Source organism: Symphalangus syndactylus, chromosome 4 (genome assembly GCF_028878055.3).
Source record: "Symphalangus syndactylus isolate Jambi chromosome 4, NHGRI_mSymSyn1-v2.1_pri, whole genome shotgun sequence".
Lineage (NCBI taxonomy): Eukaryota > Metazoa > Chordata > Mammalia > Primates > Hylobatidae > Symphalangus > Symphalangus syndactylus.
The window spans coordinates 119,461,505-119,477,591 of record NC_072426.2 but is presented as its reverse complement, the minus strand read 5'-3'; the positions used below and the strand labels follow the sequence as shown (position 1 = coordinate 119,477,591).

Below are 16,087 nucleotides of genomic sequence, written 5' to 3'. Positions count from 1 at the left end.
TATACCTCTCCAGAATCAGCACTGCCCCTTCCCTCTCTCCTTCTTGATCCTGCCCCCCATCCTTCGACCAAGCAGTTGTTTCAAATCACACCACCGGCTCCTGAAATAGGAATGCTATTTAGATTAGGGAAGGAGGGAAGAGGAAGTCCAATACAACATTCACACAATTGTCTGGTATTCATTCAACCACAGTGCCCAGATATATTTGTTGTTCCTAGAGACAGAGTAAAACTGTTTGGAGAATAAAGCAGGGTTGTGGAAAGCTCATTAATGAATTGTGAAAATCCTCTCAGTAGGAGTCATATAACCAGAGGAGCTGCCTTGTACCAAGCAACATAGAGCCTGGTGCTCTGTTCCTGGACAATGTCACAGGCAAATACAGTTGATTTTTGAGAAAGGCCTCCCTATAGCCACTTGCTAGGCAAGAGTTAGGAAAAATTCTTTCCCAATCTCAGCTCAGCAATTAGAACCTGAATTATGTTTATAAACTCTAGGCTTTACTTTAATATGACTGTGAGAGATGTACAGGAATGGCCCCTTCCCTACTGTGTTCATAAACTGAGAGAATAACGTTGATGCCAATGCTCCTGAAAGGGAGCAGGGAAACCTAAAAAGTCTAATTGCAGGGGGACTGCTGACAGGAGGGCTTTCTCCTCACTGAAATCTCGTTCATCTTTAGGATTTCTCCAGCACCTCAGTTCAAATTCCCACTCCTTATGTGCAAGTGGCACTCTTAGCTTTCCAATTCTGTTTTCTATTTAGGTGACTCAATCAGTGGCTGAACTTCTAATCCTGTGGCCCCTTTTTGTAGCTTCAGACTGAAACTGGATGCCTTTGTAGAACATATTCACCCATGGATTTTGTATGAACAGAAAAGGATGCAATAAAGGAGGATACCTCTAAAATGTTTTAATTATATGCCCATACAATATACAAAATATATGCATCATTTTAGCTGGATAAGAAAAGCAAGTCAAATGAAATGACACTCCTCAAAACTGAAGTTAAATTATCTTGTAGGAAGAGGTATATTTTGTCTTTTTTTTATTATTTTAGCATTCTGTACACTGACAACGAGGTAAAAAAAACGACTGAAACTTAAATGTGAAAGAACATTTCACAATTAAATCTACAATTGTATACATTTATCTTACTCACATATCAGTGAAAAATCACCAACTATTATAAAAACAGGACAAATTGTATCACAAAAGAAGCAAAAATTAGAAAAAATTCATTAAAAATATATCCAACTATGAAAAACATTGCTCTCTTGGTGTCTTCACATCCGTCTCTTCTGTGTACTGATGTACAACACTGAAAAGAAAAAAATACATAAATTGAAATTTAAAAAACCCTGCTTGTAAGTATATATAGTAGCAAGTTTAAAAGCCAACAGATTTTGGTCTGATACAGCTGATGTTTAAAAGCAATTCTCGCCGGGCGCGGTGGCTCACGCTTGTAATCTCAGCACTTTGGGAGGCCGAGGCGGGCGGATCACAAGGTCAGGAGATCGAGACCACGGTGAAACCCCGTTTCTACTAAAAATAGAAAAAATTAGCCGGGCGTGGTGGCGGGCACCTGTAGTCCCAGCTACTCGGAGAGGCTGAGGCAGGAGAATGGTGGTGAACCCGGGAGGCGGAGCTTGCAGTGAGCCGATATTGTGCCACTGCACTCCAGCCTGGGCGACAGAGTGAGACTCTGTCTCAAAAAAAAAAAAAAAAAAAAAAAAAAAAAAAAAAAAAGAATTCTCATATCATTCAATTAACTCTAGAAGTACTGTAAGACTAGTTTTATGAATCTACACCCGGGTTTGATGTCTTACAAAACTGTCCTAATCTCATCCATGTGTCTCATTGACTCTTTAAAGTGTGACCAGGAAGATAAAATAAAATATATGTGAAAGTCCCATCTAAGAATGCTTTATAGTTAGAAGTATAAGAATTATGCTTTTCAGGGCTGAACACGGTGGCTCACGCCTGTAATCTTAGCACTTTGGGAGGCTGAAGCGGGTGGATCACTTGAGCTCAGAAGTTGGAGACCAGCCTGGGCAACATGGTGAAACCCCGTTTCTACCAAAAATACAAAAAATTAGCCACGCATGGTGGTATGCACTTGTAGTCCCAGCGACTTAGAAGGCTGAGGTGGGAGGACTGCTTGAGCTTGGGAGGCAGAGGCTGCAGTGAGCTGAGATTGCACAACTACACTCTGGCCTGGGCCACAGAGCGAGACTTCATCTCAGGAAAAAAAAAAAAAAAAAAAGATGCTTTTCAGAAAGTAAATCAGTAAATTTAACCAGGCTAGATCTCAAATTAAGAATAAACAACATATTTTCATCTATCTCCCCAATACAAACTCTAAACTTGCTGTTTACCTTCTTAATTGCAACAGGATAAACAAGAGCTAAGGAGTTTATTTTTTATTTTTATTTTTTAATGATACCAAAGTCCTTATTCTGAGTTCCCGTTAAAGTCTCATACTTTGGTGTTACCCAATGTTCTGCTTAGTGGTCCTCTCACGACTACCAGCATGAACTCTTAGGATGTGTGGTCCGTAGGAATGAAACAAAATGAAATGCTTGGGTCACTTTGGCCAAACTAGAGGTGGTTCTCCCTTCCACCTTCCATGCCTACTTGGCTTCTGAGAGGTCTGCTCAAAGCGAACAGTAAGGTGTCTTCATCAAAGAACACAGCACAGATCAATCAAATAAGTCAAGATCCTCTTTAGGAGCCAATCATGTGAACTTGGGAGTCTAAAGATGAGTGTCACTGATTACATCATGGGAAATGTGACATGAAGGGAAGCATCAGAATGCCAGTACAGCACCCCCCAACCCTGCCCCCCAAGTCCTAGGGGTAGTGTGCACATTAAAGGATCTACCCTATCAACACGCACAGAACCCAACCTGCCGGTGACTGCTGCCATTAGCTGTCTTGAGGTGAGGCAAGATCATAACATTTCTTAGGAAAAAGAGGAGGTCAAATAAGGACATGAAAAATAGGATAAATAATTCTATAAATAGAAAAGACTAGAAAGCCAGGAAATAATGTATGTAAAAATATGATATAAAGAAATAAGGTACTGTAAGCACAGGGGACAGACTCTATTATAAAAGTCAGAAAGTTTAGTTTATAGCAAAGAGATCCAACTATTTAGGGGGTTGAAAACATCCAGAATTAAAGAAATCAACAAAAAATATGAACTCAAGAATCCCAGAGTTTCATCTGGAAGATGGAACCAAAAAGTGGGGTAATTCTCATAATTCCAATATCTTTCCCTCCCCACCAAAAATACAAATATGACTTTATTATAATTTTCATTTTTAAACTAGGTACTTAAAAATAACTATAAAAATCATAGCAATTTATTAGTTGTTAAAAAACTGAGTAACTTTTTCTACTTTGCCATTTTTGCCAAACTGAAGGATGCAAATCTGCACAGAAAGCATCTGAATGTTTAATAGAGAAGAGACAAATAGGATGAACTGCCAAATTATGCAAATCAAAGACAGCAGGGAAACAGTGCCCATTCTTACAGCTCCAACTTCCAGGCTACAAGAAGCAGGAATATGTGTTGGGGAGACATACTACACTATATTCGAGAGAGCAGGGTTCCGGATCAGGAGAACAATGTCCCTCAGTTCCTCATCACTAAAGGAAGGGAAGGAGAGAATTTTAGTTTCAAAATTCCATGAAGTATCTACAAAATAACTGGTCAAACTGAAGATCTGACATATAAGCATTTTAAAATAATCAAGCCTAAAACTGGACTTTGAAATTATCTAGAAAACTCTTTGGTGATCTGGATTATAAATAGAAAGGCTTATTTTGAATGCTGTACTGTAGGGTGAAGAAATGTTACCATTGTTTCCTCGGATAAATGCATCCCCATACTTATTCTTCAGTTGTCCATTTACATATTCTTCTGTCTGCTCCAGGGCTATATTCATGTAGCCATCCAAGCAAGCCAGGACCCCTGCAGACGTATTTAGTCAAAAAGAAGATATACGAGGCAAGTAAAAGTTGAAAATTACAGGGTATACCGTAGAGCAGACAATCTCTTCATTCATTAGCTCTTAGATGCTTAATATAAAAATTCACACCATAAATGAAACTCAACAGCTTAAGCACAAAACAACTCTATGCCAATCTGAATGAAGTCTAGGAAGGCAGTCACGCACCCACTACTACCCGGTAAAACAACAAACTGTCACTTCCCTCATGGTACATATGACCACACGGAAACTTTTAAAGCATTCAAACAAGTAAGAGAATAAGACTATTCCAGCAAAAATACCATTCTTTGAAAGCTAAGCACAAGGTGGGCAATTATGCATGAACAAATGATCCTTGCTTCCAGTGGCATTTCCTACTTTAGCCACTAAGTGAAATACGGGTCTGGCAGATTTATTTCATTCTTTTACAACATCTACTGCAGCAGATGAATGTACTCCAGGGTTAAAAGGAAGTCTCCACAATCTGTTAAAATAATAGAAGAGGAGACAGCAGGTGCTCCCGAAAGAACATCTTAAAGCTGTGACTCACAGTGAAGAGCAGCTTGAGAATATAGGGCAACATATTGCATTATAACACATCTTGCTCTGTTTTGTTACAGCTATAATATTTTCCAATCAAAACTAATAGAGAAAATGGCCAAAAACATTCGAGGGAGCTTTCAAGGAAACAGTTTGAGTGAATCTTTAATTGTGTTAAGATGGTATAAATTTTGTAAAATTTGACCTGACAATCTTTTTCAAAAGATGAAAATCTGTAAGCCTCTAACTCTGTCTCTAATTTAAAGTGGTATTTTCTAGAAAAAAAAATTTAAGTAAAAACAAATACTAGATTCAATTCAATTAGTCGAGTCTATAGTTTCTCATTTGATGTCTTAACTTCATTAATATGCTCCTCACTCTCTGCCTCTGCCCCCATTATCCTCTAAACAAAAAAGTTTCCTTTCAAAATTGTGTGTGTAATGACAGCAAAAGACATTAATCTACCAGAATTCTGCTAGAAGCGGTAAACTCTCAAAGAACCAGAATGGATTGTGAATAATAAAATTATTTCCTAGCAAAAGAAAGCTTAAGCTACAACTTTAGCTCATTTCCTGCTGTATTATTTTACATATAAACCGCAATTATAAATGAGCAAGAAAAATCTGAGGCACAATATGCAAACCTGTTTGAAAACTAATGAAAAGAATTTTAAAATGAAATGTCCAGGCTGGGCATAGTGGCTCATGCCTGTAATCCCAGTACTTTGGGAGGCAGAGGCAGGCAGATCACTTGAGGTCAGGAATTCAAGATCAGCTTGGCTAACACGGCAAAATCCCGTCTCTACTAAAAATACAAAAATTAGCCAGGCATGGTGGCGGGTACCTGTAATCCCAGCTACTTGGGAGGCTGAGGCAGGAGAATTGTCTGACCTTGGGAGGCAGAGGCTGCAGTGAGCCAAGACTGAGCCACTGCACTCCAGCCTGGGCGAAAGAGTGAGACTCGGTCTCAAAAAAGAAAAAAAAAAAAATGAAAAAATGAGTTCACTTCTAATTAAAATATCTATTCTCACAGCAAAGGCAAAAACAAACAAACAAAAAACAAAAACCTGCCCAGAGGATTAGAAATACAACCCTTTCCTTCCATGAGATAAACTACTATACATAACCAAAAACAAGACATTTTCTCAAAGAGAAACTGCTACAGAGAGTTGTTGGAGTTTTGTTTTTTGTTTTTTTTTTTTGGTATGTTGTTGTTTTGTTTTGGGGTCTTTTTGGTGTTTCGCAAACCACAAAATAAGCACGTTCCTTTAGTAAGGCTATCTAATAGTATAAAACATTTTGCTTTAATAGTATAAAGGCCATGAACAGACATTCATAAGAGGAAAAAAAATTATGGTTACTATCAATGTGAAAGACTCCTGAATCTCACTAGTAAACAAAGAAAATATATGTAGAATGAGATACTACTTGTTGCCAATTAGATTGGAAAAGATGAAAAAAAACTAATACAAGAGTTAGTGAGAACATGAAGGATAAACTCAGGTTCCCTGATGCAGGGCCATGGAATACTCTCTGACTTGTAAATCCTAGCCCAGGGAACTGATTCTAAAGAGATGTTTGGTCAACTTCACAATATACGTCAAAGTAAAAGAGTTGTTTATAGTGGCAAAAAACTGGTCAACACCTAAATGTCCATTAATAGGAAATTGGTTAAAAGTAAAAACAAAACTATGGTACAGTCACACAAGAGATTCCTATGCAGCCATTAAACCCTCTATATTGTCACAAAACTAAATGTACTGTTTCAACGTTTAAAAAAAAAAATCAGGTTGCATGTACAGTTGATTCCATTTATGTCAAATTATGCTTAAATAGAGGTCAAAACTGGTAAACCATCTCTGGACAGTAGCATTGGTGATCCTTGGCTTTCTTCTATATACTTTTCTCTATTATTTCCTTTTACAATTCTAAAATTAAAACAAAACTAAAACACGTATTGCCTTTATAAATAGAAAAATTTTCCCTAAAGAGTACAGAGAAAAACAGTCAGGCTGGTTCATCTTTTCAATAAAGTGAGTACTGAGAAGATATTGAACACAATGTCTTCACTTTAATCAACTGTCAAACAGATTAAAACCCCCAGAAGTCTATTACTTCCTATGGGCCCATCAAAAGTTCGCAGGTGAGAGGCAGTACATGGAGACATTACAGTACCTCAGTATTCCGTATGAATCCATTAATTTTACTATAAAAATAAAATTAAACTGGAGATATGTTATTAATGTCAAGAAGCTAAAGGAGTACATAATCACCAGAGTGGTTTCTTAACAAGGCCTATGAGCCGAGCCTGAACTTGAGTCCTAGCTCCTCCTTTACTAGGTGAGGATAATCAATAGAGATTTCAAAGGAAAAAACTCAAGAGATTACTATGATTATTAATTATTCAGAAAAAAGACCAAGAAAAGGCCACAAAACCCTGTGCTATGGTTTGAATGTGTCCCCTCCAAAATTCAGGTGTTTGACAATGGGACAGTATTAAGAGGTGGGGGCCTTTAAGAAGCAAGCACACCATGGGGACTTGCCCATTAATGGGATGAAGGCCTGCATAAAAAAAAGGCTTCATGCAGTGTGCTGGTTTGCCCTCTGCCTTCTGCCACGTGAGAACTCAGCATTCCTCCTCTCCGGAGGATGTAGCCCTCACCAGACAACTGAACCTGCTGGCACCTTGATCTTGGATTTCCCAGCCACCAGAACTGTGAGAAATTAAACCTGTTGTTGAAAATTTCCCAGTCTAGAGGCGGAGCTTGCAGTGAGCCGAGATTGCACCACTGCACTCCAGCCTGGGCGACAGAGCGAGACTCCATCTCAAAAAAAAAAAAAAAAAGAAAAAAAGAAAAGAAAAGAAAATTACCCAGTCTAGTGTACAGTGCTCACGTGACGGGTGCACCAAAATCTCAGAAACCACCGCTAAAGAACGTTATCTATGTAACAAAAAAACCACCTGCACCCCAAAAACTACTGAAATAAATAATAAAAAAACGCAAAAAATGAAAATAAAAATGACCCAGTCTGTGGTATTCTGTTATAGCAACCCAAGAGACCACGTCCCTCTGTTAATGAATCAGTTATAGCTACACCTGTCAAATATTTCAGGTAACTTAACATACCTTGGCTGTGGAAGATAAGAAATTCAGTAACTTTAAAAAATGGAATTTGAAACTATTCTTCCTATAAAATTAATTTCAAAAGCATTGCAGCCTCTTAAAAATAATATTCTCTCCAAGAACAGAAAGACATTTTTTTTTTTGAGACAGAGTCTCACCCTGTCGCCCCACACATTATACGTTATGAGTGGGACATTCAGGTTGTAAAATGATACTCAATAGCTGCTTGCCAATCTTGAATACTCCTGCAAAAACAAATGCTGCTGCACCAAGAAGTTCTTCAGTTGAGTTGTTCATACCTGAGTTCACTACGAATACCTGGCTATTACCAGGGAACTTAGGCACATATGATCTCAAAGCAGAGAGACGAGACAGAAGTCACACAAATCACACTGAAAGGCAGAAGCACATGCTATACTGTCAGAGTTGTCCTTCTAAAAGGAATGATCTGAGGCAGAAAAAGATATATGCATAAAAACTACTGATGACCAGTACTTTTTTGATCTATTGGGTATATTTAAGAGGTTAATAAAAATCAGTAAGTCACATTTACTTATTCAGTTACACCAGTGAGGATGAAACATGAAAGTATTACCTCGATAATCCACTCCAGAATTTAATTTTACCACAACTGGTCGTCCAATGATTTGCTTTAAGAAGTCACTAGGGGTTTGCTTCCGAAGACTCATTTTAATAATCCTAAATCAAAATATGAAAAGGAATAATAAAAGGTAAAGACCAAAGCTGATTATTCAACAAAACCCTTAAAGCCCTTAACATACTTAACAGAAAATGAAGTATCAAAGGACCACATGAGAAGACGCATATTACTCCACTGCTACTACATGACAGCTAACACGTTTTCAGTACTTACTATGAGCCAGATACTAAGCTAAACATTCTACATGCATTATCTTATTCAGTTCCCACAATGCCATGGCATAGTCTCATTAGGGAAAGTCCTGTGTTTACGAAGCACCTGCTCTTAATCACTTATCATTACTGCCTGACACATAGTCAGTATACCCATTACAACCACTACCACTTCCATTCAGTGAGTGGTTGGTTATTTTATGCAGAGCATTCTGTTAAGGTCTTTGTAAACACTATCACATTTCATCTTTACAAGAACCCTGGGAAGAAGGTCTTAATACCCTCATTTTGCTGATGAAAAGTAAAGGCACAGAAAGATTAAATAATTTGTTCCCGAATGTGACGGAATATTCAAGTTCAAATCAGCCCCATTTTAAAGTCTGTATTATATAGGATAGACACATTTATGAACAACTGATGCCTAAATGGTATCTCTGAAAAGAATTATAATCTAAAGGTAATTTTGAGTGTACTATATGCCATCACTTTTCCAAGAACCTTATATGTATTAATACATTTAAATTGCTCTACCCTAAAAGGCAGGTATTGTTTTTATCCTCATTTTACACATGAAGAAAAAGACACAGATTAAACACTCTGCTCAAGGTCACACAGCTAGAAAGTGGATAGCCACCGCATACTTTTAATCACAACCTTAAACAGCCTTCTGGAAGTCAATAACACAGCCAAAGATTTTTAATTACCCTATTATGACTATAGCAGATATGCGCTCTAAATAATGAAGAAAAAACAGTCTTAAAACTCAAGTACAGTAAAAGTCCAACATAGAAAAAGAGATAGCATTACACACCCAAATCAACAGTATCAGACATGCAAAGCTGCACATCACTCCTTTCAAAACGCATCTTTTCATATAAAATAGCTCTTTTTCAAAATATGTTGGCAAGTTAATGAAACTGTAGTTAAGCAAAAAACTGAGTAAAAATATTTCAGAAATTAATTTTTCTGTTTCAGTCAAATTCAGCATCACTATTATTCAGCAGCTATATAGCACTGAGACTTAAAAATTAGTATGGATACAGTATTTTAAGGATTCCCTTCAAGAACTCAAGCTGTTCTTTTGTTTTCAATGCCATTTTTTCCTTAAACATTCTTCCATTATTTTTTCATTAAACATTCTTCCATTATGCTTATTTCATTCTAAGTCCATCCCCTCAATAATCTGAGTCAGTGTGGAGAAGGATTATTTGGAGATGTTCTCATAGTGAATTCATACAGGATCAGCAGTTGTAGTAAGCTGGAACTCTAGGTTACTGGGATCAACAAATATGTACATGTACATACTGAGCAAGGAAATTCAAAAACATGTCATACACAAAGGCTCAGCCCTTAAAGAACTTAAAATCTAGGAGAATTTAAACTCATTTAAAGAGTGTGAGTAAACAAACGCAATCGTAATTTAAGTAATTTTCTTTAGCCAAGAAAATTCAACATTCTAAGTCAAATAAAAGAAAATACAAATTTCAGAAATTATTTTTGAATTTTGGGCTATCATTTGGACAATCTACACTGCCCCCAAGGTTTGAAAGATGTTTTTAAAATGCGATAAAGTAATTATTTTGCTCAACAAATGTCAATTTAACTTTTCCATTGAATTTCCAGCTCATTTTTTTAGCTCCACAATCTCAGTAGATAACTACAATTATAACTACTATTACAATTACAACTACTATTCAGGACAACCACTTTTCCTTCAGGACTCAGATCACACAGCAATTTTATTTATACTGTTCTGAGTACAAAGTGAAAAACTACAAAATAAATACTGTAACAGATTCAGTACCTTTAATGAGTTTAGTGAAAATATACAAATATTTCCATTCATCTATAAACTGCCTTACGTTTTGAACATGTGCTGTTTTGAGGCTGAACACATCTAGAGAGAATATTAACTCTGAAGGCCTGATACTCAGAGATGAGTCAGGTTCATTTCCTATCACAGATGCTAAATCCCATTATGCCACAGTTTCATCATATATAAAACTGAGATAAAAGTAGCTATTTTGTGTTAAAAACCACTAAAATGCTTTTTAATGCGATTCTAGTTCACAGAGATATTATTAACTACTTTAATTATTACTAATTTCACCTACTCATAGAGTATTTACAATTTCAGATTAAAAACATTTGAAAAGCAAAAGCTGGAAAGAGTTAATAACTGTCAGAAAAAAGAATGCAAATCTTGACTATCAGTTGCTTGACAGTATAGGTTATTTTAAAGGTATTATTAATTTCCACACCTTTTTAAAAACACAGATATGTTCTTCTAAGCTCACCAAAGATAATGCCTTGTCCATTATGCCTTATCGGTATTCCAATTAACATCAATCTCTTCCTGAAGGCAATCAACACTTCCAACTTTCACGGAGCACCTGTCAAGTTCAGGCACACAGGACTGGGGAATATAACATAAAGACAAGGCCTTAAGCCCTCAGAGTTTACATTCCAGAGAGGGCAAAAAACATGTAAATGGAGAATTTTACAAAGGTGATATGTATTCTGACAGAAGTGTGCACAAAAGGGCAGAGAACACTCTCTTACCCCAGGCTTGGCAGATCAAAGAAGAATTTTTGGAAGTAACACCTGAGCTGAGTTTGAAGGAAAAGGCGTCACTTCCCAGCTGAAAGAAGAGAAGTCAGAAAAGGCACGGAACCTGTGTCTGGGTAGAACGTAAAATCTACATAGGCAAGGAGGAGATGCCTCTGCAGCAGGGAGCTGTGCCACATTCACAGGGAGCACGGAGTTGAGGCTCTGGGTCAGTTTCCCAAACTTGAATCATTAGGATCAGCTGGAGATTTTACTCAGTAGTTCTGGGGTAGGAACCAGCAATCTGTTTGAACAAGCCTAAGAAATAACTGGCAAGGGGAAATACTGTTGTCAATGATAGGAAACAGGGGTTTTAAGCAGGAACTTGCTTGGGTTCCACTCTCTACTTTCCATAGCAGAGTGGAGATGCCCATCTCACCTACTTTTGGCATCACACAGTTTGGCATTTGATTTTATTTGCTATAACCTGTTGCTATGCCCTCTTTTGTATTCTTTATGTGGGTCTTTTCTCCCTCAAATTACTGTAAGCCACATGACAAGAGGGGCTCACAAGCTTCTCATCTGTTCTCTAGAATATCTACATTCTACTAAACCTCTTGGAAAAAAAATACTTCTAAGGTTATTTGGAAAAGAGTATATGAGTTGCCTCAAACACATTTTATCCATCACTTTAGGAAAGCCGTATCTTTTACATTAGTCTTCATTAGGCTTCCTTGGTACTCCCTGTTACTTGATGACTTGCCCATAAATCCATTTTGTATGAGTAAATTGGTCTTGACACCACAATTTTTCCCATCACTTGGCTCAAGTAATTTTAAGTTTTCATCTTTTAAACTGGATAAGGCAGAAGGAACAGTTCTGACAATTTCTGAAGCAAGAGATGAGTCTCTTGAACTATAAACACATAAGAGGAAAAAGACTTTTCTTCAGGGTCACCCTGGTAAAACTTCTCCTTTCAAAATTAAAGTCATAATCACTCTCTATACCTCCTCTCCCTCCCCTGACTCCTACTCAGGTTTGTTTTAAATGACCTATTTTCATAAATGACTATTAAGTCAAAGGCAGTATATTTTCTGTCAGAAGCTACTGAGAGGTCTAGTATGAAAACATCTGCAAAGTGCCCTGCAGGGAATTTTTTTCTTTTTGGTAAAAGAATGAAGAAAAAAAAGAACTTTTATTAATCCAACTATGTGCTACCAGCGTTAGATTCATAAGCAATTTACGGAGAAACCCTGTGAGATGGAAAGCAAAGCCAAGGCTGACCCCAAAGCCCAAGCCCTTTCACAGGTACAGCTGCCCTTCTGAATATGTTAAGATTCTCTGGTTAAATCTTGGGGAATCGCAATAGAGGCGGTGAGAAATCCAGTTGGAGAGTAGCAGCACTGGGGAAAAAAAATACCTAACGTGACAAAATGCTGTAAATTAGCCTCAGAGAAATACAATGGACAAACACAAAGAAATCTATGTCATGTGATTTGAGTTATGCCACTGAGCAGAAGACATGAAAATCCTTATTTCTTGGCAACGTTTACCTGTAAGTTTTTACCTACTCCTAGCGTATTTACAGTTGAGGGTGAAAAAAATTTGAAAAGCAAAAAACTGGAAGGAAACATTACAATCCAAGTAATTGCAGCACTAGACTAATAGATCAGTGTCTGAGAAGGCAATCAGATACGGAGAACAGCTCTCTAAATCCTCCCTTCTGACACAGTGGAGTGCCTCGCTGTCTTTTGAAGGCTTCATACCAACCCCTCCTTCCTGAGCAGCAGGGGCTACTTCTCTCCCTCTCTCCCAAAAGCGAAGTGAGTCCACTCAGAGCACCTCTTTCCACTCTCAGTCATGGCCCTTATCAGGCTGTTTCACAATTTTTCCATTTGCTGACTGGTCTCCCGTGTGAGTTTTAAGCTTCTTGGGGACAGGGAAAATATCTTACTCACTTGGTATCCCTGGTACCTAAGCACACTACCCAAGTCTGTGGAAGAGACATTCAAGGCCAGTGCCAAGCAAAATCCCTGTCCAGCCCCCACCAGCCCAAACTACGGATACAGTGACTAGTAGGATCATGCATGTACTTCAACAAATACTAACCAAGTAATCTCTATTATCACCACCAAAAACGGAGAAAACAACTGTTTCTGTCATTCAAGAACCAGCTGTTTCCAAATCTAGAGATGCTTGTTAAAATGCAGATTCCCAAAGTCTACTCAGGTAAAGGCACTGTATTTTACATTTTATAAAGTTCTCCAGATAATTTCTATAAGCAAATGGTTCTCATCTAGGGCAGTCCCCCCAACCCCGCCCCACCCTGCTCAGGGACATTTGGAAATATCTGGGGACACTGAACTGTCATGACTGAGGAAGGTGGTCCTACTGCTATACTAGTGGGTAGAGACCAGGGATGTTGCTAAACATTTTACAACAGAACGGCCCTCACAACAAAGGACTGTCCAGCCCAAAATGTCAATGGAAGTTGAGAATCTCTGCTATAAGCCCTAAAAAAAAATTAAAAAATAAAAATAAAATTGTTCTTTGGTTTTAAAGTGAGGAGTTTTAAAGAAATCTCCAAGGTACAGCAAATGATAACCAAAAGCTACATTCTAACCAAATGATGCAGTATAGATTATAATTAATCAGGGATGTTTTATTCTAACATATAGGGAACTTGAAAACAACTGTCAAAATCTTGAAAGGGTTGCCATTCTAAATAATGGATTTCTAGTCTTGGCCATGAAAATGATCACTTTCCAATTTTTCAGTGTTACAGGTCTCTCCGATGATTAAAATCTGTTAGTCCACTTTTAAAAGGAGAGAATAATCCAAGTGATGTAAACAAATTTTTAAATTCTAGTATCTACCATGCCACAGTTCAGTGAGAGACTGCCTGATACAGCACAGAATACTCACTTGGGAGGCAGGAAACCTGAGTTCTAATCCCAGCTCTGCTACTTAATTAGCTGTGTGACTTGGATAACTCATTTCACTTCTCATGGCCCCAGGTTCCTCATCTGCAAAATAAGGGAGTTATGCCAGATGACCACTTAACATTCAGGTAGTCTAACGCATTAACTCCAGTGACACACACACACACACCACAAACACAAGCCTCTCAAGATTTCTGCACAATGTTCAAGCAACTAAAATTGCCAAACACCTCTAAAACTTTTTTGGAAAACACTGCAGCAATGTGTATGAAGGCCTAAAACAGACCTTACAGATGACAGCATCTAATCTGATAATTTCACTTCTGCGAATCTAGTCCAAGGAAGTAGTCTAAAAAATAGGTGGAAGAAGTTTATCAAAGTATTATCTGGGATGCTAAGATAATGCAAAAATTCAAAAACAATCTAATGTCCCACAATTGGGAAATGACTGAATAATTTATGGGACCTACACTGGGACCCACGATGATGGGACAATCAAAAGAAGATACAAAATTAGAATAATATTTACGAAGAGTTTTTAAATGGAAGTGGAAAACTATACTCTGAAGTGATTAAACTTGTACACTCTTAGCTCAAGTAGAAGCTAGCACATACAAGAGAAAATGATCGTAGGTGAAAGGGTTCAGTCAATATTATTTTCTTCACTAAGGTCTTCTATGTTTGCAATTTTCTACAATAGTCACGTATTACTAAAAGCAGTGGGGTAGGGTAATCCGCATCATCCTAATCCAACACACTTTAAAAATGCCTGCTATGCAGGTGTGCGGACACGCGTACGCACAGAAAACCTCGGGCGATAGGACTTAAGACCATACAACCGGTTCCTCGACCTGACAACTCGGTAAGACAGGCGAGTCTAGCCCTTAATTCCTGTGGTCAGGCGCAGCCACCCCGATGTAGGGGAGGGTTCGCGATTCCCTGAAGCCCTGGAAGACTGGCGAAGCCTAGGCCTGGGTGCGCCCGGATCCTGGGATTAGCGTCGGGGCTCCCTGGGGAACTTCAACAACCTGAATTGGTCTCGGACGCCAACTCGGTGGGAGCCGGGACGGTGCCGCTCCTCTCTGCGCAGTCTAGGCGCCTCGCTGAGGGAGGTCCCGGCGCCCACCATCAGACCTATCCCGGCCATTCCGTGCGCGGAGAGCTTGGACGCGGCATTTCGCGGGGACCCGCCACCCAGCGGTCCCTTCCCGGAGCCCCAGCCCGTTCCCCGCAGGCCCTTTCCAGGGCTGCCTCGCCCAGCCTAGGGCCGCTGCAGCCGCCACTCCACAGCGCGACTGAACACTGGGGCACCGAACCTGGGGCTGCGCCCGGCCCCGTCGTCGACCCGTGCAGCTGTGCGGCTCACCTAGCGGGCGGGATCCAGAACCCTCACTCCAGGCGCCCCAGGAGCCCGGCCGCCGCGGATGATCCCAGCCAAAACCGAAAGCGCCGAGGCGGCGGCACTTTTCTGCCTCAGCCAATCAGTGCTCTTCTCTGCTACGGCAGCCCGCTGGGGCCGAAAAAGCCTGTCAGCGCCAAAGCGCGCAAATCCAAGAATCCCGGTTTGTCTAGTAGCAAAATTGGTGCAATGGAGTTCCTCTAACAGAAATCTGAATACAAAACAAATACAATACAAAACAAAAACAAAAATCCAGGAAACTAGAAGTGATCTTTTGGGCAGGATTTATTTACAGAAGTGTAAAAAATAACTTGAAGTCATAGGAAACTGGAATTTACTGTTTAAGTAACGGCATTGTGTACCCAGAAACGTCCTTGAATAGTTTAAAGCAAATAAATAAATAAATGAAACACCTCAAGTCTTTAAATCTACCTCTGGATATTGATTAAATGTGTGAAGACTTAAGCCATTTTAGCAAGAGACTGTTTCCATGGCCATGTTAATTGATACAAAAATAATCAAAATCACTCAAGTAACTCCAAATTATAATGACATTAATTGTGTTACATTACTAGTTCCTGTTGGAAATGGTGTGCAGACTTATTTAAGTGCTACTATGGGAACTTGGTTTGGAATTTTGCATGAATTCTCAATACTCTTTCTATTAA

The 16,087-nt window shown here is 38.8% G+C and overlaps 2 protein-coding genes across 5 annotated transcripts in view; both read right to left on the bottom strand.

The window, feature by feature from the left end:
* The window catches only part of REELD1 (reeler domain containing 1), a 49,452-nt gene extending 48,551 nt beyond the window's left edge, over nt 1–901 (bottom strand). For 2 of the 3 annotated variants that reach the window (XM_063638228.1, XM_063638229.1), the window contains exon 1: nt 6–901. The gene's annotated coding sequence lies outside the window, so the exon portion shown is untranslated. The remainder of the gene's footprint in view (nt 1–5) is intronic. The other variant, XM_063638230.1, reaches the window with a different exon arrangement.
* A 103-nt stretch (nt 902–1,004) lies between these two features.
* LSM6 (LSM6 homolog, U6 small nuclear RNA and mRNA degradation associated) lies at nt 1,005–15,513 on the bottom strand. Of its 2 annotated transcripts, XM_055276052.2 has the most exons (5): nt 15,387–15,513; nt 14,004–14,104; nt 8,254–8,357; nt 3,862–3,975; nt 1,005–1,317 (listed from the first exon to the last, which is right to left on the bottom strand). In XM_055276052.2, the coding sequence occupies exons 3-5, from the start codon at nt 8,345–8,347 to the stop codon at nt 1,283–1,285; spliced, it is 243 nt and encodes an 80-aa protein (XP_055132027.1). In that variant the 5' UTR covers nt 8,348–8,357; nt 14,004–14,104; nt 15,387–15,513; the 3' UTR covers nt 1,005–1,282. The 2 variants fall into 2 exon arrangements, with proteins under 2 accessions (XP_055132027.1, XP_055132026.1); XM_055276051.2 differs by lacking the exon at nt 14,004–14,104.
* Between the last annotated feature and the right edge of the window lie 574 nt (nt 15,514–16,087).

Excerpts from the sequence above, each read along its gene's own strand:
- LSM6 (XM_055276052.2), bottom strand. The coding sequence starts at position 8,347 with ATGAGTCTTCGGAAGCAAACCCCTAGTGACTTCTTAAAGCAAATCATT. Across the intron at positions 3,976-8,253 it reads TTCTGGAGTGGATTATCGAG|GGGTCCTGGCTTGCTTGGAT; the intron begins GTAATACTTTCA and ends ATACGTCTGCAG. Across the intron at positions 1,318-3,861 it reads ATTTATCCGAGGAAACAATG|TGTTGTACATCAGTACACAG; the intron begins GTAACATTTCTT and ends TTTTCTTTTCAG.